Source organism: Rhopilema esculentum, chromosome 20 (genome assembly GCF_057945365.1).
Source record: "Rhopilema esculentum isolate cy_ngs chromosome 20, ASM5794536v1, whole genome shotgun sequence".
NCBI lineage: Eukaryota > Metazoa > Cnidaria > Scyphozoa > Rhizostomeae > Rhizostomatidae > Rhopilema > Rhopilema esculentum.
The window spans coordinates 11,545,628-11,572,452 of record NC_142834.1 but is presented as its reverse complement, the minus strand read 5'-3'; the positions used below and the strand labels follow the sequence as shown (position 1 = coordinate 11,572,452).

Here is a 26,825-nt window from a genome sequence, read left to right as displayed (position 1 = left end):
CAATAAGTCCATACTCTCAGAAAGGGGACAGCTAAGTTTAACAAAAGGAGTAAGGGGAATAAGGGGTTCAAGGGAAACATACATACATTCTAAAAAAATTGAAACAAGCTCACAATGAATTAAAACAAGGGGAGATATTAATCTTCCAATAGGTTATGTAATATTGTGTTATTTTAATTTTCCCACTTAATTGTAGGCAAAAGATAACAAATATACTCGTATGGAGGAAAGGGGTAGTCAACTGCAATGTGCTAAACCTGTACATGCAAAGTGGGGTAGTCAAATAATCATGATTTTTAATGTCCCCTTGTGTCATAACAGAGACAGTATATTTCAATTATTCTGCAAATTACTCAAAACATAATATTTATCTTTCATGTATTTGTTTTACAAAGTTATCTGCTCAAGTATATGCTTCACGAAATAAATTCTAATTCAAAATTATTGTATCCAATTACAAAATGATATACTCAAGGATTCTAAGATGTAACATTCTACAAGGAAGATGTAATATTCTACAATAAACCTCACTGAAAGTTAGCCTGATTTTTGGCAATTGACAACCTTTTCTACATTCATATTTCAGCATAGTCCCATGTATCAGGTAGTACCATATTCTTCAAACCTTTGTTTTAATTACCCTAAATCCCTTATGACACAGAGAGCTAAAAATATAAATTTTTTTGTATTATTTGTAATTTGTATTATTTGTATTTTGTAATATTTGTAGCAGGGGTTGATGGAGTTCCTTGAAAACTGCCAAGGAAGGCTTGTCTCAACCACCTTTGACACCATATACTTTGATGAGGAAATTTAAAAATGATTATACCTTTAATTTTTATCCAAATTCAATAGACAAAAGGCCAAGGCTTCAAGCATCTATGGAAATTGTCATACATAGGCCTATATCATACAAATAATAATTACAACTGGTCTCAATTTTAAAAAAATTAATCATCCAAAGCCATTACAAAAAGCAAATACATTAAAAGCCAAAATCTGTTTTTAACTAAGTAGCAAAATATTTTCAATCTGCTCAATGTTTGTCATGATTCAAATATACTAATTATTCCTTAATAAGTGTTTACAAAGCATTAAAAAAATAAAATAAATATAGTTTCAAAATACAAAAATAGATTTAAAATATAAAGCAAACTGAAACTGACCAAGTAACTACTCAACATCAAATCCCAATCATGAAAAAATTTTCACCTGTATTCAAATATCTGTATTTAGAAATGTGCTCCTCTTTTTTCTGCTACTTTGGCTAAACACTCATTGTGCTCTGCCGTCACTGACACTTCACTGTCCAATTCAATCCAGAATAAATTTGAATTCTCCTGAAAAATAAATGGATGCAAAAATAGATGACTAAGCATTAGTTTAGTGTCCTGCTATTAAAAACTTTCCAGCATAATTTCATTAAATGAAAGTCAAATTACCTCTGTTATGGTGAATACCTCAAGTACATTTCACTGGTTGATAATCAAAACAGTAAAGTAATTATGAAACAACAAAATAATTTTGCAGTTTTGGGTTTTGACAAAGATTTTAACCAATTTAGAATAACTATCCGTAATGAATTATTATTTTATTATTATTTTATCTATTTACTTAAAGTAAGTGTATAAAAATAGCTACAAAAATAAAAGCTAATTCAAGCCTACTACAAATTAAAATTGTTCAAAAGTAAAAAAAAAAAAAAAAATAATACATAAATATCTAACATGAGAAATAATTGAGTATAAATACATATATACATATTTTACAATGTTTAAATATGTATATTAAATATATATATTGAGTATATTACATACAAATAAATATTTACAAATAATAAACAAAGAAGATTTGTCCCAAAATTGACTCACTAATTTGAAATCAGTGTCCATCTCAAAATCAAAATGATAGTTGATAACTTTTGTTTCAAGCCAAGCATTGTCAGTATTTCTTGTATCATCAAAGTATATTGAAATCTAAAAGTGAATGGAAATAATTGTTAGAATGAAAAAATTGTGCAGCACCACAATAAGACTTCAGGTTTTCGTTGAAAAGGGTGCAACATGCATGCCTACTGCTTTCCAAAAGAGCAAAATTACACACGCCTTCTTTTATTTTGAGAGCAAATTCTTAACGATTGGTTTTGTGGGTTTTTCAGAGAGGTTTATAAATGTTTATTCTTCTTTTGTACTATTAATTCATGCCACTTCAAAAAGGCTTATCATTTTGTTGCAATTGCGGATTAAATAAAGAATTTAAATAATCATTGGACTAATCTACAGTGGAATCCCAGTATAATGAAACCCAGATACAATTTATTTTCAGGTATAACAAATAAATGTCTGACTCCTTGGCTTCTGACTAACTCCATACAAATTCTCATTGTATAACAAATCCTGTATGTAAAAAACTCTTGTTATTACCAAATCCCTTTGTCATAATTAGAGCTTATTCATACATTTTGTTTCCCTTGCATTTTTCCTGTGAAGCAGGATTATCTGCATCCAAGAAAAAAATCATTGACAATTCATAACATGCATATATTTTCCAGCCTTGCCAGGACAACTATAAAGCCAATATGAATGGAAAATGTATGTTGTGTATGTTCAAAAGAAACCTTATAGATGAATAATTATTAGAAGTGCATTGTCTTTTAATTGGCAAAAGCAGAAAACTCCAATAACTAAAATTATTGTCTCACTTCAGTTGTATCTGAAAACATCTCCCAAGGCTGCTGATCCACATTCTGTTTTTTTCTTGTTGCCAAGGCTTTAAGAACTATTTCAGGGACTTTTGCAGAAGCTTTATTGATTTCCTACAAACAAAGGTAACTTTTATAATTGTTTAGTGCAAATGAAATGTAAGAAAGAAATGCAAACCATTTTGCATCATTAACATTTTTATTTTACCATAAACAAACACATTTGTCGGCAGTCTCACAGTGAGGAGTTGCACATGATCTGTATATAGTACAGAAATCATTTCTGAAACTCTTAGACAGACAGTATTTGTGTTGTGATCTTGCACATACATCAACCTTCATTTTGAAATGAGGAGGTAGACAGATATCAGAGAAATAGCAAGATTGGCTATTGATGCATGCCACCTACAATGCCCGCCAAAACTAGTTAGAACACTTAGTTTGTATCATGATTAATGTATATTTGTCCCCCTTTTCTAGTTCAAGCAAAGAAATTTTGATTCCCTTTTAAACAATGTTGGAAAGAAAAAAAACATTTTGCTAAATATCTGATACATGTTTTCATTCCAACCTTCATTAGTCACCAAATTGTAGTCAGAATCCAACATGTGAAAACGAGTAAAAGCTTTTGGCAGGCATTGTAGTGCTTAGGGGTTTATCTCAACAGCAGCACCAGGAGTTTAAAATCACAGCTTTTGAAAAATATTGTCAAACTGAGCAGAGTGCCTTTTTTAGTCTAGGGAGATTATGCTCAGATCTAAAACTCTGAATAAACATCTACAAATCCATCAACAACTACTTGTAAAGTTAAATCACTTTCTCACAAATGCTCCTTTTGTATCATTCTTTTCAAAAAATATAACATAATAATGATATATAAACTGAAAACATACCCCAGGGAAAATTACCACATCATTCTTTTTCAGACCCAAAAATTCCAATGATGATTTCCCTCTGGTAAATATTTCTCCTTTCAGACCTCTTTTCCACCTAAAATAGAAGATTCATGTACAAAGAGTTCCTTTAACATAAATTTTAAAAAAACAGTTACCGTTAAAACTTGAATTTGTATCATTTACAGATTAATTAGAATTTGCTTTCACTTTAAACTTTTGTTTGAGTGATATTCAAGGTGCCAAAGTCAACAAAGTGATAGGTGACGATGCAGAGAAAAGTAAATTTTCTACCTTGTAACTATTGCTTCTGTTGCATGATTTGGCCCCCATCTTCCCAAGAGACCTCTGCCAGTTAATCCAGTTCTCCCAAATGGATTTCTAGACAAATAATCTAGTATGTTTATCATAAATAATGTTTCTCGTCACATTGATTTGAAATAGTGAAAAAGAACATAGAACTTAATAGCCACTGGGAAGAAGACATTGCTTGAGAATTTGAAGAAATGACACATTATTGAGAACTTTGACTTGTAAATGCAAAATCAACATTTTTCTTCAGAAAAGCTACATTTCTTGCATGAACCTTGTCATGAATTTTTTCAGGTGAGAAGACACCCACTTGAACTCAGTGTATGTTTTGGCATAATCTAGTCAGTTATAAGATAAATATAAAAATCAATATTGAATAGAAGAGGCCTTAGCATAGAGTCTTTTGGAGCACCAAAGTAATGTACTGTATGCAGCATGCTTTCTTTAATTTAGGTTTAGGTTTTTTGACAAGATAACATATTGAATGTGCTTTCGACAGGTTAAATGTTTGTCAATTATCAAACCAAAGCCCAAATTCTTAGACGAGAACACTGAGTGCTTGAAACAATTTAATGATTTAAATAATTTAATGAAACTGCTTAAACAAAACAAACTGTCTCTAGAAATGACTTCAAGAGGGCCTAAAACCTTAACCGTCCTATGCCACCAAGAAGTTTGAATAAAAGGAGCTGGAGAAAAGAATGATTCGAAAGTTCAAGTGAAAACAAATGTTTCATCATTTTGTGCAGCAACATCAAAATCCAAATTTTCATCTGACAATAACATCAAATACCCATGATATCAGGTTACTTTGTTTGTCCACTTATGTGACGAAAGTTTTAAGACGATTATAAAAAAGTGGCAGCTCCAAAATTAGAGTTTGAAAAATATGGATTTAATGGCAGGATTCTAGTGATGGTGTCAGCAAAATTGCAAATCCTAGCAAATTTCATGTGGTTTCTAACTTTCTGTTAAGGAAATATAAAAAAGGTCATCAGAGAATCAGAAATATGAAATGTTCTGTTGGAGTGGAAAGACATGCAAATATCAGAAGTAGAATGAGAGGCGATGAAAATATTGAGTTTAGCAGGTCAGGTACAAAGTGTCATTTCACGCAAGTGCAAAGTGTCATGCAAGTGCTAAGTGCTAAGTGTACTTTGCACAGCAATGTCACCTGGCAAAGTGAGCAATGGGTACAGAGGCAGAGGGTCATGGACAAAGCCCCCAGTAAAAAAATTTTAGGGCAGCAATTCAAGTTTTGTTTAGGAGGTGTTTAGAAACCACATGCTTAGGATTACCAGCATGTAAACTTCTCTATATTTGTGGGAGTTATTCCAGAGTTGCAAGAAAAAAGATGGCAAAATCCCCACCAAATCCCCTTCAACTCATAGCACTGACTTTGTAGCCTAAAATCTAAGGAACATTATAATCTGTTAAGGATGAGGAATTATGCTGAGATGAATCTAATGAATGATTCTTAACATCAAACCTTGGCCTTTCATCATTCACTTCATACAGCCCAAAGAAACTTTTCCTGTCCACACCGTTATCCAATGTATTGAAGTTTATATCACTGCAAACAAGAAATTATCACTATGAAATAAACATTAGTAATGAACCCAATTCAAAACATCATTACCCCTCAAAAACTACTAAGTATTTGTAGGGATCATGTTCAAAAAAACTAAGATGAAATTATAGACTTAGATAAAATTATAGACTTGAGATGAAATTACTTTGGCAAAAGCGAGATAATAGTCAAAGGCTTAGTCACAGTCGAAGGTGTGTCACAAAATGAAATACTTGCCTTGTGTCATCTTTGTCAATTGAGGTAGACAGCTTTAGCATCACAGAAGTGTAATCTGGTGGATTGTATTCTGGAAAATCCACCTGAAAACAGAGGGAGAAATTGCTTATAGTGGACAATGCATGGGAGATGTGAGTGTTAAACAGTAGTAAAACAAGTATCAAAACAAAAACAGAAAATTGTTTGATGAAAAATTCACAATTTTTGTTGCAACAGCATAATTTTTAGGCCTGTAAAGAGTGATTTGGTAAGTCACCAGGTGTTGCTAAAAAGTGGAGGAGATCATGTACGCTTCCTCGGAAAGAGATCATTAGCAAAGAGGTTAAACATGGTTGATAATAGCCATTAATTAAAGATAAGTTGAAACATAGTGTAAAACATCTCTTTATTGGTAACAATTTTTTATAGTTCATTTGGAGTTGAGGTGTTCTCCTTACGTAGAAGGTTGGAGGCAGGAAGAAAATTGCTGGAATCTTCCAACTATGCAAAAGCAGGCTTACCTCCCAATGAAAAAAGCAATCAGGCACAGGAAATCGAGCCACACCTGAGGCAGGGTATGGTGACTTCCGTGCCTTTGTATGCAGCTGAGGTTGTGAATGAGACAGAGACTGTATATGAGACAGTAGATGTGGCTGAGACTGTGACCCGGTACAAATAGCATCATTGCCATCAACTGAATCAAACCCATCAGGAGCAAGCTCCTGGTCAATCATATCTTCTGCAAATATTTTGTCGGTCTCTTGAACTGCTTCTTCTTTTGGGGTGCCTTCTTCATCTACCTGCTTCAAAGACATGCACACGCAATATTTAGCAGTTATAGATTAATCAACGGCTATATAATTTCACTACTATTTACTATACTATACTATGTAATTACTAAATTAACACTATACAATTACTTCTATATACTATACTATATATTAATACTATATCATTTTTAGTATTAAACTGAAGAACAGAAGGGTTCTTTTGGTGAACGCACAGATTTTACATCAGTGTTTGGTCTAGAATACATGTTTTCTAGTCATTGTCTTGGAAATTGAGTGAAAACATGGATGCATATCAATTTACAATTTCTATGTGCTTTTGATACAGACAGTCAGCAAGCTAGCACAAGAAAAGCTACTTGATTTTCATAGGGCTGGTATTAAAGCATTCCATTTACATGACATAAAATTATTCAATTTTTTATTCTGATCCAATTCGTAAGAACGTACTTGCACAAAACTTGCTACTAACAACGAGCTCTAGATTAATAAAAGTAACACTTAGACAACAAAAACAGAAAGGAACAATAGCAGTAAAACAGTGATTAGAATATCCATCTGGATGCTCAATAAAATAAAATAAATACTAAGATAATAAACAAAGGCAACAAAAAATTAGACCATGACAAAAAGTGATATCATGGTAAAGATAGCATGGAATAAGCTCACCAGTTGTGGCTGAGGAGGGGCCCCATCAACACAGTCTTCCCCAACATTATCAACATCATTGTTATAGTATGCTTGAATAAGCTTTGCTCTTAACGGTGACGTCAATGATGATTTCCGAAAGTTCCATGCAGCTTCTTTGACTGAAGATGTTTGGTCATATGCAGGATGGTGCATGTAAGGGTTCTGGCTAAGAAACCGCCTCATTGTTGGAGGGGTTCTACCTAAGCCGTTGACTGTAGCAGCTGGTGCACTGCTTTTCATGGGAACATGCTGCATCCCACTAGCTGGGATGCTGTTAGACCGCACTTTGTCACCCATACCACTCTGTTTATCAGTTAACACAGTCAAGGCTTTGGAAAGACTTCTTGAAAATTCTTCTAATTTGTGTTGAACTTTCAGCATTTTTGTGTCAATTCGTTCCTCTCTTGTCCAAGTTTCTCGTTTGAATTCCTCCAATCGCCAAGATATGTTGTCAATTCTAAATCAAAAGTAAATTATGTACGTAAAGTAGAAAAAGGTTCATATATTCAACTCAATGTTAAGTCTAACTCACCCATCGGGTTTCCTTTAATCCTTCATATTAAAATGAGCAAGTTTATCCTCCAGTGAAAAAAATTAAAAGCAGAAGCAGCTTCCACAAAAATAAACTTTGATAAAAGTAACATTTTGCTAATGCTGTAGCAGGCAATAGGAATGCCAGATCGCAATAGTGCTTTGACAGGCAATGAGAAAATCAGGTTGTGCTAGTGTTTGGCAGTCAATGGGATGTCAGGTTGTGGTAGGGCTTGAGCAGTGAATGAAAAAGTCATGCCACGCAATGTTTTGGAAGTGAATGAGTTTGTCATGCTGTAATAGTAGTTGCAATCAAACTAAGAAGAAAAAAGTTTGACAATAATTATCTATGAATTTTGAACTCCCAAGTAAACATCATCTCTTTGAAGGTCCAGCTAACCAATATTGTGATGTCATATCTGCATAAGAACTGAATAAGCGATGGGATTGTTAAGATAGAAGAAGATATCACTCACTTTTCTAGTACAAGTCTACCTTTCTCTTCTTTAGAGCTCAAAAATGCATTCTTTCTTTTGTGAAGAAAATCAGCAAGACAATTTCCTTCAAATTGCATTAAATCATCCAGTTCAGCAGAACTAGGGTAAATCTCTAGACAGAAAAAAACAAAGAAAAATCAGTTATAATTAATTTGCAAACATATTCTATATAAGATTTTGAAGAAAACGTTGACAAAAATTGCAAGAGTTACGGAAACCCATGTCATGTGGCAATGGGAAAAACTTACATTAAATAGGATGGTGGCAAATTCTAGCTTCAATTTCTCCATTTTTCTTGACCTTTTTTACAAGAATCAAGAAAAACGGAACTAATGAATGAATGAATAAATGAATGAACGAACGAATAAATGAATCAATGAACGAATTAATGAAAGAATAAATCAATGAACGAATGTGCTAATTTGTTCAAATGTGTTTAATTATCAATCGGTCATCAACTGATTGAAGCAATTCGGTCATCAACAGTTAAACTATAGAAATTGTGAGAGATGTTAGTGGAAAATATCGCTCACTGATTTTCCTGTCCGTTTTGAAGCTGGATTCGTTTTGATGTCCACCGCAACAATCTGATCTTCGACATTGATTATATGCCCAACTGAGCACTGAAAACATGTGATTAAGGAATACAAAGGGGGGCACTAAAGGTGGCCTTCTAGCGTACTCCAATATTAAGTGGTATCGTTGAAACTTCCATATTTGATTTGAGTTGACTTGAACTTTTGAAAATGTATTGCTGCAAAACACAGAACAGATATGACGTCATATTCTTCATATTTATCATTCCACTAAAGTTATTCCGCTAAGCTTAATGGCTAAAATAAATAGAAAATAGAGACAAAAAAGGATAAATTGCTAAGATGGATTGTTACATTTCCCGAGAAAACTAGCATAGTTTGAAGCATCAATATAAATTGAAACTATCATTAAAAAAATTTTAAACTATTTTTCTTAGTAGTAAAATCATTTCCCCCTGATCCCACTGTCTAAGACAGCGAGAAAAACACCGTTTGTATTCCTTTTTTATTCCTAACATCCAATACTCAAGATGCACTTTTATTTTGGAACTAATGAAATGAAAGCAAGAATACGGCATTTTTAAATGCTCCACAGCAAAATTTTGAAGAGCTAGCCAGGGTATTTCAGTTTACAGTAAACATCCTCCAAGGAGGCTTCATCCCCCCCCCCCTAGTTTTTTGCAAAATAATTGAGCGTTTTCGCAATATCTGTTGTTATGGGTCCTCAATATGCCTTAGCATGACAGCACTGAGGTCTGCGAGAAACTAATAAGCTACTTCCACTGTATATTACTCTATCGCAACCGTGAATATTACAAAAAACATCCCCCTTTGTATAAAGAAACTTTAGAAACTATATAAGATGTTGATATAACAAGAGCCCTTTGACAATTTTACGAAACTGATGTTGGTAAAGTAAGTTAACAGAGTCATCATGCACTGGTGTATTTGAATATCATAAAGTACATATGTACAGTAGAATTGCGTTTTGAAACTGCAAGCCTGTGGACGATGACATACAAAAGTACTACGGCAAATTAAAACATGAATTTTCGAGTTCTTCATCCACTGAATACATTCTGGTAGTTTGATGCAATAACAGAAAGCCATTCGCCCTTGCTGAAAGTGTAGAAAATGTTGATTTGCCAATTAAAAAAAGTCCTGTTCTACATACCAGAGCCTATATAATCCTCTCTATATAAAAGTGATACTCTGTAACTATTAGATAAAGAAAGCAAAAGCATATTGAGTATTCTTTCGCCTATCAACTGGCAGAAGAAGCAGTTTCCTTGGTCAAGGGTATGTATATTAATGACAGATCACAAGATTGTCTCGAAATCAGGCCTAAAAAAGTGAAATACTCTTGTGACTCACTTGAAAATGGCGATAAGGAGATTAAGCAGCAATATATTGGCGATGAGTAGATAGAAGGCCATTAGCAGGGAAACGGCAGGTTCACTGTAATCGTTGTGTTTCGTCGTCCCAAAGTATGTCAGGTTGTCTGCAAAATATAATCAGTGTTATAAAACCTGGCAAAATCAAAACATATTGGTTTTGTAGAAAGAGGGACAAAAAGGTCACAAGACAAAACATGCAGCTGGTGCAGAGGGACATTCTCCCTCTTTCAGGGATTTTAATGACCTTTTCTTTTACGTTAGCCTCATCTTGATAGATTTAAGAGGGACATGATCAACAAACTGGCTCTTTTATTTATGAAAAGATGAGGCCTAGAGCATTTTGGCAAAAATGAATATTATTCCTAGTTTTAAGATATTAGTTTGTCAATCTAAGATATCAAGCAAAAAAAAGATATCAAGGTATCTTAGTATATTATCTTTGATTATGCTCAGCATCGACAATTTTCAACCGTACCTTATTCAAAATGAACAAGCCTGGTTTACGACATAGTAAAGACAGCAAAAATTTAGAACAGTAAATGTTTTTTTCACTACAACATTGCATTAAAGCTCTCACAAAGCCTCATCATTCATCTAAAAGATGCGCTTCAAAGCTGTCTGATCCGCAGGGGTTAAATAAACACATCAACAGTAATCTTACTTACTGCTGTATAAGTGCTCTTTGTCGATGAAAAGTTCCCCGTAAACCTGGAAGTATGGCACAAAGAAGATTTCCGCAACTGATTTCCAAGAAACAGGTTTGTTTGGTTCCAGAATTGTCTGCCTTGCAACACCATAAGCGAGTAGGAAGACGGCCATGATGAACAGAAAATATGCAAGGTCGATCGTCTGTGAAAACGTAGAAATAAAATATGAAGGTTACATAACATAAATACTTGCGCTGGAAATATATTTATTTACTAACACAACTCGAAGGGCACTTGGTATCCAAAGACAAATAAAAAAGAAAGCTGTCACAACTTTGGATGACCTGACAAAACCTGACTAAATGAGTTGATGTAGAAAATTGCTGAAAACCATAGAAAAAGAACGAACCCAAATATGCAAATTATCACAATACACAATTTTAGTCTATGATAAATCAGACATGCAACAGAAAAACGAAAACTATAATTAACGAGGCAATCTGGCGATTCTTACCAGCATCGATAAAACAGACTTGAAAAAGGTGAAAAAGCCTTAAAAATGAGCGGCTACTATGGTGATTTCAAGATAACTTTAACAAGACCTCCTCATCAAGGATTCGTCAAGGTGAGTTCCAATAAAGCCCTGGTCAAACGATACAACATTCACCGATCGTTTGACCATCGAGATCAAGGCCCCAATCTTTGAATAAGCCCGCAACAAAAATTATCCCAAATGAATAAGTCCTTCGGGGATTAATTCGAGTATTCAAGGTATACATATTATTGTGTATGATAAATTTTTGCACTTACCATTTTGCCGATGATGACAACATACGGGCCAAGGTTTTGATTGACTGAAAAAATGTCAAGGAGCCTTATAATCCAGAACATAATGTCGACTGCTAGGACCACCCTACCAGCGCTAACTGTTGATGGGTTTAGGCGAAGAGCTAGTCCAATATAGAACAAAAATATGGCCAGCCCATCGCACAAATTCCACTTGGATCGGGACCATTCATATACCTTCTTGTAAAGTCGACCAGTGTCGGATTTAAGGACCTAAAAAGAAAAACATTCTTTGAAAAGTCAAAGAGTCTAAACTCATGCCGCCACAGAATAGCAATAAGTATCAAGGCCTATGCTATGGCTAGGAATAAAAGTAACTACGATGAGCAAAAAATCGCATGTTCATTCGAATCACTGTTTCTTACTCGTGTACTCTTTTTTATCTAAAGGCAGTTTCCTGAGGCTTTCTAAACGTCTGGCAATCTTGGTTCATCGCATAGACACTAGTATAGGTATAGGAGAATATTTTGCTAATGAAACTTCGAAATATTTTGCTTCTCCTATCCTGCCAATCCAGAAGGCAACTCACGAGTATAGGTATTTCAGTAGCCAATTGATTTAAATAGTAGAACCAAAAAAATGAATGAATGGTAACTTGCCTGCCTTATTTCTTCAGTTGTCATAGAAATTACAAACACAATAACAACTATCTCCGTGCTGGAAAGGTTTTTCTCCAGCTTCCCCAACAATACGTAGGTGAACAGTCCAAGAAACACCAAGTAAGCAAGCTGAATGAAAGAATGGATTAAAAGGTACAAACAATTCTTACGAAAAAACAAGATTTAACAATGATTCTGCTTTTTATGAGTGCCATAATGTTAAAAAGAACCGATTTCTGAAAGCAGTCTTCTTGTTTTTTATAGAACATGTTTCGCGATTCTGCAGAATACTTTTTGCTTTTTAGATCAATATTACGTTTCTCACTTGGCTCTTGAACAGAAAGGTAATCTCGCCACACAAGCTGCAACAAAGTTACATTTTACATCTTTGCTTGAAATTGCTTTGGAAGTGAAGTTGTACACCTTGACGGCTCACTTAGTAGAAAATAGTAAGAAATAAGATTGAGTATAGAAGTTTTACTTACAACGTTTCCCCAGAACTTGGTGATTGGAGCAGTGTAAAAGCCACGATACTTTTCCAAATAACTGAGCGACTGTGTCTTAACCATCTCCGCAGACATAACAGTGTCAGCATCTCGTTCACTCGCGCCAAGAATTGAATCATCGAAAGAGGAGCTGAATGTTTCATTTCTTTTAAGATTTCTGAAAAGATAAGTTTGACAATCATGCTAAATTACCAGCAGCACTAACTTCACGTTAGATCAACAGTTATCGTTAAAGAACAAATGAAATTCAACCCAACTCAAAAATTCATTTTGAAAAAGGCTTTATAGAGGAATGTCAATTGGATTTTCAATCCAGATGAATACGTATGAAAGGCCAATAAACGATCAAAAAGTACTTTCAGACTATCGTGGAAGCAAACTTTGTTAGCAAAGAGGTAATTTCACAATAACAGGGAACTATGCTCAATTACATAACATCAAAGTTACCTCTACCTGGCGGATAGAGTTATTTCATTTTTAGATTCTCTTGCATTGTGGTGATTCCTTTAACAACATCCTACTTACACCCGCATATCATTCGCCTCCAGCTTCCAAGCTCTCCTATCTAATGACCAAAAAGTTTAAAAAACAACATGAACAAAGACAAGAAATAAAAATGACTTACAAATCACCCTTTTTTTCTTCTAGCCCTTCTTCAATCTCAACATTGGTGACAGGTGCATCCTCCTCGTCCTCTTCTCTAAATGAAAACTCATCTAGCATTCCTTCAGTCTGTGGCATCTTTAGAACCTCACGCTTTGTACGGAAACTCAGGCACAACACAAGAGGGGGGCAAAACATGCACAGGACAGTCTGCAGAAAAGAAAAAATGGGTCAGTAGCTTAAACGAAGGATAATCAAGTCTTGCTTGCAAGCACGCGTGGTACTATGGGATGCCATAGTAGGACAGTTGCATCCCTTCCAAGATTTTCAAATGACACAGTGACAACAACCTGAAATTACCTTGGGTGAAAACTTTCAACTCATCTTGAAAACTTAAAAGCTAGAGTTTTAACCAAAGAACAGTTATGGTCGGCAATAGCATTTCAGTGGAAAACTTTGATCATGATATGTTATGGGTCATTACGCCACAATTGTTTGCAAAAACAAAAAATTAATACTTGTTACTAGATTGAGATTTCAGAGATCGCAGCTTGTTAATAAACTTGATAATAAGTACCACGACAAATAACAAAGACATTGTTTTAAACAGTCGACAACTTGTTATAAGTAGACAAACCAGATTTTCATAATGACGATGTTGACAATTTCATTAAATAGACAAGTCATTATGAATATCTAGTTTGTCTACTTATAACAAGTTGTCGACTGTTTCAAACAACGTCTTTGCTATTTGTCGTGGTACTTATTATCATACTTGCTACTGTTGTTGTACATCATAAAGTTCTTTGATATAGAACTTTAGGATTGTACATCATAGCATTAGTATAGTAATAACTTTTGATTTCGATAACGACACTTCATTATTTCCTCTTGAGACTTCACGTTACTATCATTCTAGCAAGCTGATTTGTCAACTGTAATAGGCCGCTACAAAGAATCATCAATCTCATCTTATGATCATATATGGTATTAAATTAGGTATTTCACTTCTGAAAGAGGTTTTTTTCATACCCGAAGAGGTGGCATGAAAAATCTGCCAATATTTTCATGTTGTCTCGCGGACCCCTTAAATTGGTTTGTTGTTAAGCAATGAAAAAGAGAACTTGTTTTTTAACACCAAAATAGAAGCGAATGCAATGTTTTGGGCCACGTTGAGGTGTACACACGGGTTTAAAAGAATATTCGTACGATGAAACATAACTAAAGCTAATGGTAGTTTAACATATTGATTTTGCACAGTGGAATCCAAATTCTCGAGGTCTAGGATGTTAATGGGGTGGCGCTTCATCCAGTTCAAAAACTTTGGTTCTGCTGTCCTAAATGTCTCCCCTAATAGGAAGGTCCCATGCTTACAAAAAAATTATTGGCTGGATGAAGAAAAGTTTTTCTTTGCGAAACCTAAAAGTTAACACACCTTCAATGACTTTAGCGTCCTTAACGTCATTACACCAGACCAAATGTCTGTCAAGAGCTCTTGGTTGCAAGAGTGTGCGACAAATAATGTGTGTCCAGACGTAACAGCCAGGTTCAAGTTGGTGGTGTTTCCCCAATTTCTTAATTCATACGTCATCAGTTTGCTTGAACGCGATTCATCTGTGACGAAACAGTGGTCAAGTAACTGCACTGCAAGTCTTTGGAATTCTCTGGAAAAAGAACATGATGACAAAAAGCTATAAGATACAAGCGTGCAAAATTGCCAAATATAGCAAAAGTAGGAATCAAGGTACCACCAGACCTTTGGGCAACGCTATACCTCCCCCCCCCCCCCCCCCGCCCCTACTTATTAGAATTTATCTTTTTCTAGCTAAACTCCACTGTTTTTAATTGCATTTCACCAAGCGTGCAATCAACAAAACCCACAGCTGCATAAAACGGATGGAGGAAAAAGTTACTTTCACGTGTCGAGGGATTTAAAATGTTTCTAAGTGGCTTGTTCCTTTAAAAAAAACTGCTCCCATTCACTGACAGTTAAGAACCTGCACTTCATAGGGCTTCTCAGCTGTAAAACAGTTGTATCTACAAAACTCACTCTCCGTTTGTTGTAAGTGTCTCCATGATGTCATCTTTCATGTCCCTTTTGTCTGCATACTTGGCCAATGCAAAGTACAACTTACAAGCAACCAATGCTTTTGCCATTGGTTCCTCGCCATGCTTCCAAAAACATAGAGCCATTTTCTGCATGTTGTTTAGCACTGCCCAGACAAAAAGCTGATTGAACGGATGGTGAAATGACTGGTGCAACGCATCGCGGGTGTTGAGAGGAACAATATGCGCGATAGCTTGTGGGACAGTTCGGTGAGTCTGTTGCTGCTGAGGGTTTAAGGACAGACCAGTCAAGGTATAAAAAAGACTTTCTGCATCACGGAGAGTGACAGCTCCAAACTTGGCCTGAAACGAAAATCATGCACTCAGTCAACTAACATCTCTTTACATATTCAGGTAAACTTTTCATTTATTAGAAGTATATGCAGGTCCACATCAGCATAAGCTGACTTTAGCGTAATCTGTATGCATGCGTGATTTTTTATTCATTCAATGCGCACCCTGCCCATGGCTGCAACTTTTCAAGAAACAATTATTATGACTTTAACGACCGTATCAAAGGAATAAATGTCTAGCAGCAATAACGAGTAAATAAAAACTTGAATGGAGACAAGGATAATTCAAACTACCCTTATTCAATCTTGTCAAAACGTAAATACGGTGGCATTAACAACCAAAGACTACTTTACAAGGCATTTTATTCAAGAAAATACCTTTAATTGTATATATTTTGAAATCTACAGTAGACGTCTGGCTAATAATGACACATGCTCGCGGTTACACCGAGTTTCATGCTTGCGAGATATTTTGAAATCTGAAAATCTAGTGCACAAGGAACGGTAAAAGGTCTGGAAAATTAAATGTATGTGAACCCTGATCGTTGCTTCACGGCTTACAGAAAATACGACAACAGTTTCAAACAGAAAAGAAATATATTGTACTAAACATCTGAAAAACTTAAAGCTGGAATTAAAATTAATATAGCACAGTGACTGCAATGACAGAGATGAAATCTTACTGCCCTAAAAAAAGTTGGAACTGACCTTGTCTAACATATATCGTAACATGCTTTTTCTTTCTCGAGCTCGCTGAATGATTTAAGCAAACAATTCTAGATCAGTAACTTCCATTGCAAAATAAACATATTTTCAAAAAAACATCACATTCTTTTATTGTTCATATAACTAAGGCGGATTTTATTATCACTCCAGAGGCCACACTTCAGAGAGAAATATTTCATCCATAATATTTCATCGATTTCAACTTATAAAATTGAATAATTTACTCAGCTAATTTACAAGATGCTAATTTGGCAAATTACCAAATCTTTAAAAATTGTTGAATATAAGAAAGCAATAATTCATTACACATTTGAACACTTCTAATCAGAAAAGAACCAATGCTAGAAAATTCAGAAATGACAACGATGAAAATAAAACTAAAAATGCTAAAAAATAAAAGGATAGAAAGCATGACAAACAGCATCTTTCAAATGATACTTAAATTTCTCTCATTTATTATGACACAGCTCAACAAAGCCCGAGTTTCCAATGAAGTTTTGTCGAATGTTTATTAAGCAAAATAAACTCACCGTACTATAAAGACTGTCAAGCCGGTCTCGTGTTAGGAAATTCCCCATGCTGACACCTTGTTCTAAAAGGAGCTCAACAAATTCCGTTCTGTCTTTCGCCAAGGCTACTTTCATTGCACTTTCCAAAGATGACAGCTGCATGTAACGATATGATGATAGGTAAAATGATACGAAAGCTTTAGTGTGTTAAGAATATTGGGTTGTTTTATTGTATACAGCACTATCTAATAGCAAGTTGTGGCTACTATGACAGATTTGTTCAAGACTAATGTCACTGGGTAAAATTATCATCAGACATGCAAATTATCACCAGACACAAGTAAAAGAGTTCCTACAATGATTGGATATGTACATATATCTGTGCAGTACAAGACAAAGCAAGCCAATACAAGTCAAGGTGAACCATTAGCTTGTTTGTGAAGTTGCTTCTAGGGTTAAGAATGCACTGAAAGCAAGAGGAATTCCAGAGTCCAGAAAAGTTTTTAACCTTCTTCCAGACAAAAACATCCCAGAAGGCAAACCTTCCTTACAAAACATTATAAAGTGGGCTTGGCTTGGGTGTGTCATAGAAACTTCTTTTGTTTTTCGTGGACCTTCCTCCGGTCAGTGGTCGTGCGACCGTAATGTTTTCCTGACTCTGAGGAATTCATAGATGTAGGCTTAACCGTGGGGCAATCAAAAACAACATGAAGGTAAGAGATATGATGCACAAAAGCTTGGGTGAATCTTCTCTTAACTGGCGCACCGACAATATAAAAAACGATTTTTAATCGAATCAAATATCGGATCGAATATTATAACTTCCCATTTCAGATTTTACGAAGTGTCGAATATTTTAACTTTGTTAGTTCATATATGGAGCTTTAATTTTTTTATAAACGAAAGCAAGTGCCAATCAGAGGACATATTGTTAAATCCTCGCAAGAAAATGTATAAATTTACAGGACAAGTTTGATAATTGTTCGGCTAAATGAGTTTTCAATCGTTCCTTTCTGACTGGCCAAAGTTTTGCAAGAGACATTTAGTAAAATATTTATCAATGGATTTTCTGGGTACTTTCCGACTTTTCTACTCTACGAAGTGTCGGAATCAAAGTACTTTAGTATGATACGCTTCCAATTTAACGTGCTATCATCATATTAACAGATTACTTCATTTATGTTAATTTTTTAAGGCCCAAGGTTCAAATTGCTCATGTTCTTTGACAGTGCTTCGACGATCTTTGCCTGTCTTTCTTGAACATAAACAAGAAATGCAAATTACTAATTTCTTTAGTACCAACAAGGGATAGAAATAAGATTGCTCACAGGCCATTTTAACTCCTCGCTGAATATCTGTGCACGAGCAACATCAGGACGGTTCCATAACAAGGCTAGTTTGAGTTGCTCTTCTGGAGAGGCACTTTTACCTGTGCAACAAAACAGATAATACATTGATTGAGACTACAGCAAAATTCAGAAGGCCGAGACAAATCGAGAAGTAGGTGAAGTCATACCACAGAACCGAATACCAGGGCTTAAAAATGTTATTGAAACCACTCATTACTTGAAGGAAAATGTCAAATTTCAGACAACCTCCATGAGCAGCAAACTACCTACATACGGCACAATTCTTAGTCCGTAATATTACATTTTCACATATAACTGCACGGAGTAACTACAATAAATATTGGGCATATAAATAATTTTAGGGAATTCGCAGAACAAGATGGCAGCCGATAAAAACCGGAGAACAAGTGACACCAGTTTAATGAAGAGAAAGGAAATGCCCAAGAATTTGAGTGAAGAGAGCATAATCAAGGGGATATTTGCCACCCTGAAGGAAAAACCGTTTCATAAACGATAATACTGACAAAGAGTTCAGGCAAAATACGTTTAGAGGTTAATTAAACTAACAAAAACAAAACAGAAAAAACGCAACGAACTTTTTAACAAGGCTTTCAGAATAGCTTGATCCAGATCGGCAGTACCTTCCTCCATCTCGAAAATTGTTATCTGAAACGGTTAAAGGAACAAAAAATAACAAAATTTATTTATGCATTGATATATTGACTTGGATATAATATCAACATCTGATGTTTTCATCTAAAAGATCTAGAGGACAATTTTTATGAAGATCTTATAGCCAGTAGGTAAAGCTCCGCCAAAGCAGTAGTCAAGGACAATATTGTAAAACAAGTCAATGGAACCGGAAAAATTGGAAATTCCTTTATCAGATTCAAACATAGCCAGTCTATATGAACCTTGCTAAACAAGAGTCAGTAGGGCAAAAATGCAAGAAAAACTTGACCTGAAAGAATTGCGTTTGCAGCAACGAGCATAATAACATAATAATTCGGGCTTTTTTATTAAATGCTGCTTTAAGAGTTTAAGTGAGCCAACTTGTAAGGAGCAGTGTACACACAAATGTACACAGTTGTAAAATTATGTTATAGAGTTATGTTTTTGTCATAAAGTTAAATAAAATGCAGAATAAAAAGCTAAACACTGAAGATGAACAAATGCAAAATGTCCTTATAATGTACACCTACCAGATGCTTTCTTTCAACGCACTTCAATACGTTTCCATACACTTTCAGGCAACCTTCTTGATTCAATTCAGGGTATGTTTGTTCAATCCTCTTAAAAAGCTGTTTGTGCTCCACAACATCCCCCATGTAATAAAAGGTCCTACAAAAGATCAGAGTGTTCATAATTGAGCAGCCCTGGCCGTTTGAGGCGGGCGATCGCCCGCGCGCGCCTCCACGCTCGCCTCGGGTAAGCGAGGCTGCTCATCGCTCGCCTCAATGTCAGTTCGCACGTTAATCGCCCGCCTTGGTCTTCCTTTCATTTCTCGACACCTCTTGAAATAAAACTAAAATATTGATAGTAACTTGGTCCCCTATGTTTTGACTTAGAAATAACGTTTTAATCTCTCAGGAAGTCACCTACTCCTGTAAACTCGTTAACTACTTAACAAATCATGCGAAAAACAAACGAAGCATTATTAAATGCAATAGGGAAGAAAATCTTTTGAATGGTTTTATTTCAACCAGAATGCTATTTCGAAGGCCAATTGAGTATTCCTAACACGTGAAACCCGAACCATTTCAACATGGCGAGTAACCAGAAAGGATCGACTGTTGAGCTAAGAACTTTCGAAATATACGACAACGGGGCTGTTCTTGGAAGAAAAATTGAGGAGATAGATGGAAAGAAGATGGTGACGTTCGTTTGGTGCAAACTTGACAACATAGCATACTATTTTTATTTTCCTGTCAAAGCGTAACGACCAAACCATTAACTTTCTCATTTAACTACATTTAATGAAATGCTTGTGTTGGCAGTAAAAGCACTGGAGTATCACTTAATTTGACGAGCATCTGTCTTAAATGGTATTCACCTGTCTGACGTTTCAATTTATTGTATGCTTTACTCATATGTGTTCAAATATAGCAAGATAATGCAAAGAGCAAGGTCAGAGGAATCTAAATACAAGTTTACCCCTCTCCATGAGATATATTATGGGCATAAGCGAGAAGATCAGCAGCACGTCCACTGTCCTTTATCACGATAACTGGCACAGCTGGGTCGTTTGTTATTGCTTCATACACAGTGGCCACAGTGTTTGGGCCACCTTCCAGCACAAGCAGAACAGCTGGGACTTTTCCACGATCTGATAACAGAAGAAAATGAATAAGAAAAGGAATTTAGTATGAACCCTTTTGGGGGTAGAATTGGCAAAATGATCTGGTTGTGACTAATGGTTGATCATTATGTATAATTCAGCAGAATTTTCTCTCATCATATTTAGCATAACTTTCAGGAGGGGGATGGCTATTCAATAAGGCTAGCAAATTGGAAAGCACAAATACCATGATAAGCAAACAATAATTTCTTAAATGTTCCTTGATAATCATCTTTCTTATTGTAGATTGGGGTAGTTAATAGGCTGAGGTACATATTTTCACTTATTCACCTGCAACAAAAGGCATAAAACTCCATAAATACCTGTTAGATAGACGGTTTCTGCTAAAATTTAAGCTTGAAAATGTGAAAGTGCTAACTTTATGTAAAATATATTAACAACAAGAGGGCACAAGAAGGAAAAAAAGACAGCATAGAAATCTTCAGGCTCAAAAATAACTAAAATAACTGCATCAACCACCAAAGCCCCTGTTGCAAGTCAAGGAGTAAAGATAGTTGAATGTTCTTTACTATACAAAATTTGTTAGAAAAAGATTCAGTTATCAAATGTTAATCATTACGGCCCAAAAAGTCCCCTAAGAATGGCTTTGTTCTTTCAAGTTTAAAAGAAGGTTTACAAGACGGAGTATGAATCTCACTTTTATCAACTTCCATTTTCATTATTTGCTTTTCAAGTCGAGCTCTAAACTGGATTTCTTTACCATATTGATTAACAGTACCATTATCAACAAGAAAGAAGTGTGTGTGGTTGTTGTCAAGACATGCACCAGCTGCTTCAATACTGTTCTTCATATAATACTTCACAGTACCCTGCAAATAGTAAAACAGTATGTTATAATATGTTTTGCCTGCAAATATCAATGACTCAATGTGATATCCTTATAACAAGCTGCAACAATCCCTGTTACAAAGAAGCTATGCAAGGAGCTGTACTGTGAGCAAATAAAAGAGGAAATGACTCAATCAACAACTAAATATTCAAAAATTTTGAAAACTAATAATTCTTTGTGTACCAGAGGACGAATTTTTTTGTACAAAAAAGTTTTAGGCCTTAAAAAATTATGTGCAAAACCTTCATGTTGGCACTGAATCTCACTCCTTGTTTTATAGCTTGGAAGGATACAATATGAGATTAAAACTTGTGTTTAAGAGTAAATTTTACTAAATTTTGGTGAATTATAACAAATTATTTGACCAGTAATTACCAAGGACTTTTCAAAATGTAAACTTCGATCTTAAAGTTAAAAATAACATACCCGAGTGTTAGTTAGCAGGTTTCTGTTTTCCACAATACCCCAAGTGGCAATACCAATACAATAGACTCTTCTATTAGAATCTCCTTGTGTGCCATATTGGGTATTGGATGCAATCTGTAATGCCTCTCCAACATGTTTCATTACACCAGTATTTGTTCCTCCAGTGATTACCCATGCTCCTGAAGTTTGTGCCACTTTATAAAGCCCATTACTGAATAGGTGTTTCAGTTTCACAGGGAGTTTGAAGGTCTTTGCACCTCCAGTTACTGAGACGAGAAAGTTTGGGTATTCCAGTTTCCATTCTCTCAGCAGCAATTTTAAGGCATCTTTTGCATCAGTTTCATCTGATACTCGAATATACTAAATTTGAAGAAATGAAGAATAAACTTTTATAAAAATTTGATTGGCGTAATCTTAAAACTACTTACCCTTATTTGCTAACATGTTGTATGATAACAAGGAACAAATATTGATGCCAGTTGACTTTTGTCTTAAATTTAATTATTACAAAGAGACTTACTCCTAAACTAAAAAATGAAAAATGCTGCCTTTTCTTCCCAGGCAGGCAGAGAAGATTCTTTTTAAGGGAGGGGGCACAAGACGTACATGAATCTCCATACCATAATTACTATAAACACAGGGCAAGGTATTGTTCTGGACCACTGCATCAGTAATTAAGTCAACTATATTGTGGTTTTTAACTGGATTTGATACCATGTAATATCTAACATTAGAATTAAAATGAACAATTGTGATAAATGGTCCTTTTTCCTGTAGTTTTAAGAAAATATATCAACTTTGTAACAGACATTTCCCTCTTAAGCAATTTATGTCTACAATTTGTGCTTTAGTATTTACTTTAGCTCTTGTCTTTCTGTTTGTTCCATGAAATTCAACTTCTCCATATGCATTGGTCTTGCAACTTTTAATATGCTTCTTTATGTTCCATTGAAAATTTGCATTGTTTATTGCATCTTTACTGTGGTCACTCTTTGGTCTTCCACACTTGCAGAATCTATTCATAAACAAATTAAACATTATAAAAAATGGTAGAAAGTATACAGAAAAATGTCAAAGTTGGCATGATTTGCAAAATTCATTTCAAACTCATAATCAGGTATCAACATTTTAGTGCGTCATGTGAAGTTTTCAGTTCTTTGGGGGCAATTTAACAGTGTAAAGATTGTTGAAATTCATGGGTAGTCCTCTTGTCTTCTCTCATATTATGATTTTCTATTTCAGGCATTCCAAACAAAATAATGTCAATATTGATAATGCCCTGTAGACATCCTTTAAGTAACTCAGTCAGGGTGTTAAACAGTTGACATAAACCTTGACAATTTTTCATCCTTAATGAAAGCTATTAAGAGGCCCTTAAAAGGGAGGGCAGAGGGGCCAGGGTGTTGCATTTGTCAGTAAAAGAGGAGCCTTGGCAGGAGTCTTGGCCCCCCCCCCCAAAAATGTTAGTAGCATGAGTAAATTACTTTTATTAGAATTGTTATTGTTACACTCATCTATCAGTACTCCCCCCCCCCCCCCTTAAAAAAGTTGTATTGGGTCCTTGTTCTAAAGTAAATTATTAATGATTGATAAACATACTTTTCTACTTCAGGAGACCCAATCCACCCCTCCCCTCAATTTAAATTCTAAGGAATATTTAGAGGGCAACCCCTCCCCTCCAATGCCAGTGACTGTCCGTTGTTTTAAACAAAAGGCTATTGTCCTCATCTATACATTAACAAAGACTTGCTCCCACATCTAATTTTCCTTCAAAAAGGCTATGCATGTTGATGCAGTTGCTGATGCTCTATGAACAGATAAGAAGCTCCTTCCCACAGTTTAGTTTTCTCATTATCCTGCTACATCCTGCTAGACAAAGACTTATTTGCATTAATGAGATTTGCTTCATACCTAAACAAAGGCAATGACATTCCACCCATTTTCAGCTATGGTTGATATTCTGACAAGTTCTCTCAATATTATTTCACAAATTCTAAGCTATGAAATTCGGACTTCTCCCTAAAAACAATTTCAACAATAACGATCCAGGTCAATAACATACCCCAATTTTTCTTCATTTTCGAAATAATATATACACGTTTTCTTTTTGAATGGAGACAAAATTGATGAAGTCGTCCTTGCCTGTAAAAAACAAAAGATTTGATTAAAAAATATTCTGGTCAGACACAGAAATCACTGTTTAGAACCACAAGAGAAAAGCAGTATAAAATGTGCCACATCCGGTTTGCTGAACTGTTGACGTCGAATGACCTCTGGCTGCAACATGGAATGTCTTTATCACAGAGATAGGCATATGTTCGTAACGAAAATTATAAATCTTACCTTTCTTACTGACCGTTCATTTGCAGCATAAGAAACTCTGTGACTGATTGGAGAATCGAAAGAGTAACTACTATTGCTAACACCAGAGACCATTGGGGGTCTGTCACCCGCCTTTTGGAAACTTATTATTGGCTCTTCGATAGCTTCCTGATGATATAGTGAGCCCCGCTTCTTACTTGATGTAAGCTGCACAGCTTTGTCTACCCAAGATTTCCCCTCACTCATACTTGGCTAGTCATGAGACGTGTGAGTTCACTCATTTTTCTCTCTTCGCTTAGAAAGAGAAAACTTTTCCTCATCCGCATTGCTTATGTTTTTTGTCTCGCAGCCTCTATCCCATGCAGCAGAAACAGGAAACATATTTTTGACTCTTTTCCACGTTTGCGGAGAAAGCTCTAATTTGTCATTTAGATGTAAAGAGTTTTTTTAAGTATTAAATTGTACCTTAGTTAACTTAATTGATGATGATGATGATGATGATAAGGATGATGATGATGATGATGATGATGATGCTTGTTTTTCCTTTTTTGAAAATGCTGAAGCTTATTTCATCAAACCACATATAGTGACATCGCAAAGAAGAATTTTAGAAGGGCTACTAACTCGCCAGTGGTGTCAAAATATGGTACCTGACCTGAAAGTGTCCTGAGTAGTTGATTGATCATGTTTTCTTGGGGGAAAACAGCACCAATCTTGGAAGAACGTGAACTTGAGGTTAAAGGCGTGGTTGCAAAATTTATTATAACTACACCTATTTCCCTCTCACTCAGGGGCGTAGCTTAAAGGGGTACGTGACTGCACCACTTCCAAATTTCTGGATTCTCAATCTATTATATTTTACGCCAATGCTTACATTCCGAAGATATATTCATAGCCATAAACAAATTGACGCATGTTAAATACTCCATTCCTTTAAAATTGGCTGTGTACGGCTATTTATTTTCGCAAATCTGGGGGTCTGCAGCCTTTACTCCTGCTCTCCCTCTGCCGCAAGTGGAGCTGCTACTAGTGACTCCATATAATGGCTCACTACAATCTCCCCACTGCATTGTTGCAATGCTAAAAACCTCTTTGATTGTGTAAACTATTAATTTTTTTTGCCGGACAAAATTTACGAAAAACACATTCCAAAAAGGTGTAAAAGGCTCTTCGATAATCAAAAACATCAAATATTTGTTTATCAGAAAGAGCGCAGAGCACTACAGTGAACTTCTAAAGTTGTTGTTTACATTTTAAATTTCCATGATAGGGAAACCGAAACTGCTGAATGATTGATACCAACCGAGCTCTACTTCAACCTATATGCATAGAATGAGGGTTGAAAATTAGTCAAGGACAAGGGAACAATCTCCTTCCCTGGTTTACAGTTTCCAAACAGTTGCCCGTTCCAAAGACAACTAGTCGTTAATCTAAACCGCATCAAGTTCTCAAAAGTGCCAAAGTTGAACAGCCTTTTGTTTAATATTTCCCAACTGTTCTCCCTTCCGGAAGGGTCCTCTGAGAGTATCGGCCAGTATCATTAGATGCAATTGAAGATATGATATTTGGTATCACTGGACTTGCATGATAATGCGTTTATATTCTGTATGATAATCAAAAGCGTTGAAATGCAAGCAAAGGTGCCACGCGCAAGATGCCAGAGAATGGCATCGGTGCTAGAAAAAAAAGGTGCGGTTTTTTCGATAAAAAATCACTTACATAGTCGTCAGCTTCCCAGGCAGGCTCGTAATCAGATAGTCTTCCCTTCCTGCGTTTGGTCATTCGCCCCACCATGTTAAAGATTTATCACAGAAGATGCCAGACTTTTGTTCTCTAGAGTGTTTGTTTAGCAAACTTAAGCATCAAACATGAAGTAATGCGGGGGTTTAACAGCATTGAAGTTTGGAAAATGACACCCAACTCTGAGCTGTTGGTGAATCTCTTCTGATGACAATATATGTTTCGCAACCATTATAATATACTGGATAATCAATCGAAATCGATACAGGAAAAGTGTGTAAGGACACAACAAGCAAGCCTTGAGAGTACAAGGAAAGAACCACATAATGCTCGGGCTTTCCGCCCTGTTTGTTGTGAGTACGAGTTGGCAAACGCCAATGATATACAGAATTGCAATTTGCTTGAAGGTATTAGAAGCACAAAAGAGCTAAGGCACTTGGACTATTCCCTTAAAAAGTTCACTGACTTGATATCAAATGAAAAAAGGTAATAAAAGCACTAAAAGCAGTGGATACGGTGTTTCTCACAAGAAATGTAAAAATAAGCTAAGATGAGAACTATGATAAAATAGATAAATGAATTTGATAAATGAAACATCGTTTGCAGAGAGCAAAAGAAACTGAAAGGATTATCTGACGAAAGTTTGCATTAGCCAGCGTAAACTGTCTAAAATTTTGTGATATTTATTCAGGACATGTTAGTCATTCGTGGATCTCTTTGCCTTAGTAAATTACATTTATTGACTGCAGTAATGAAAACAATTAAAGTAATATATCAAAATAGATGTAACTGCACTCAACTTTTTTCACATCGGAATATTATCATAATCATAAA

At 35.4% G+C, this 26,825-nt stretch overlaps 1 protein-coding gene across 4 annotated transcripts; it reads right to left on the bottom strand.

Annotated features, from left to right (window-relative positions):
* Positions 1-527: 527 nt before the first annotated feature.
* LOC135687755 (transient receptor potential cation channel subfamily M member-like 2) lies at positions 528-26,476 on the bottom strand. 4 transcript variants are annotated; one of them, XM_089114594.1, is made up of 31 exons: positions 24,273-25,930; positions 23,992-24,071; positions 22,788-22,944; positions 21,930-22,289; positions 21,312-21,483; positions 20,470-20,641; positions 19,518-19,656; positions 18,912-18,981; positions 18,295-18,395; positions 16,988-17,122; positions 16,440-16,484; positions 15,383-15,741; positions 14,768-14,996; positions 13,355-13,542; positions 12,709-12,886; positions 12,224-12,352; positions 11,589-11,837; positions 10,797-10,980; positions 10,109-10,235; positions 8,732-8,952; positions 8,178-8,310; positions 7,150-7,627; positions 6,214-6,495; positions 5,714-5,796; positions 5,396-5,479; positions 3,889-3,975; positions 3,595-3,691; positions 2,702-2,815; positions 1,872-1,976; positions 1,213-1,340; positions 528-665 (listed from the first exon to the last, which is right to left on the bottom strand). In XM_089114594.1, exons 1-30 carry the CDS (start codon positions 24,495-24,497, stop codon positions 1,233-1,235), a joined length of 5,091 nt encoding a protein of 1,696 aa, XP_088970720.1. In that variant the 5' UTR covers positions 24,498-25,930; the 3' UTR covers positions 528-665; positions 1,213-1,232. The 4 variants fall into 4 exon arrangements, with proteins under 4 accessions (XP_088970720.1, XP_065060315.2, XP_065060314.2 ...); XM_065204243.2 differs by lacking the exons at positions 528-665; positions 24,273-25,930 and adding an exon at positions 25,971-26,476 and having other exon boundaries at positions 705-1,340; XM_065204242.2 differs by lacking the exon at positions 528-665 and having other exon boundaries at positions 705-1,340; positions 6,214-6,492.
* Positions 26,477-26,825: the final 349 nt, after the last annotated feature.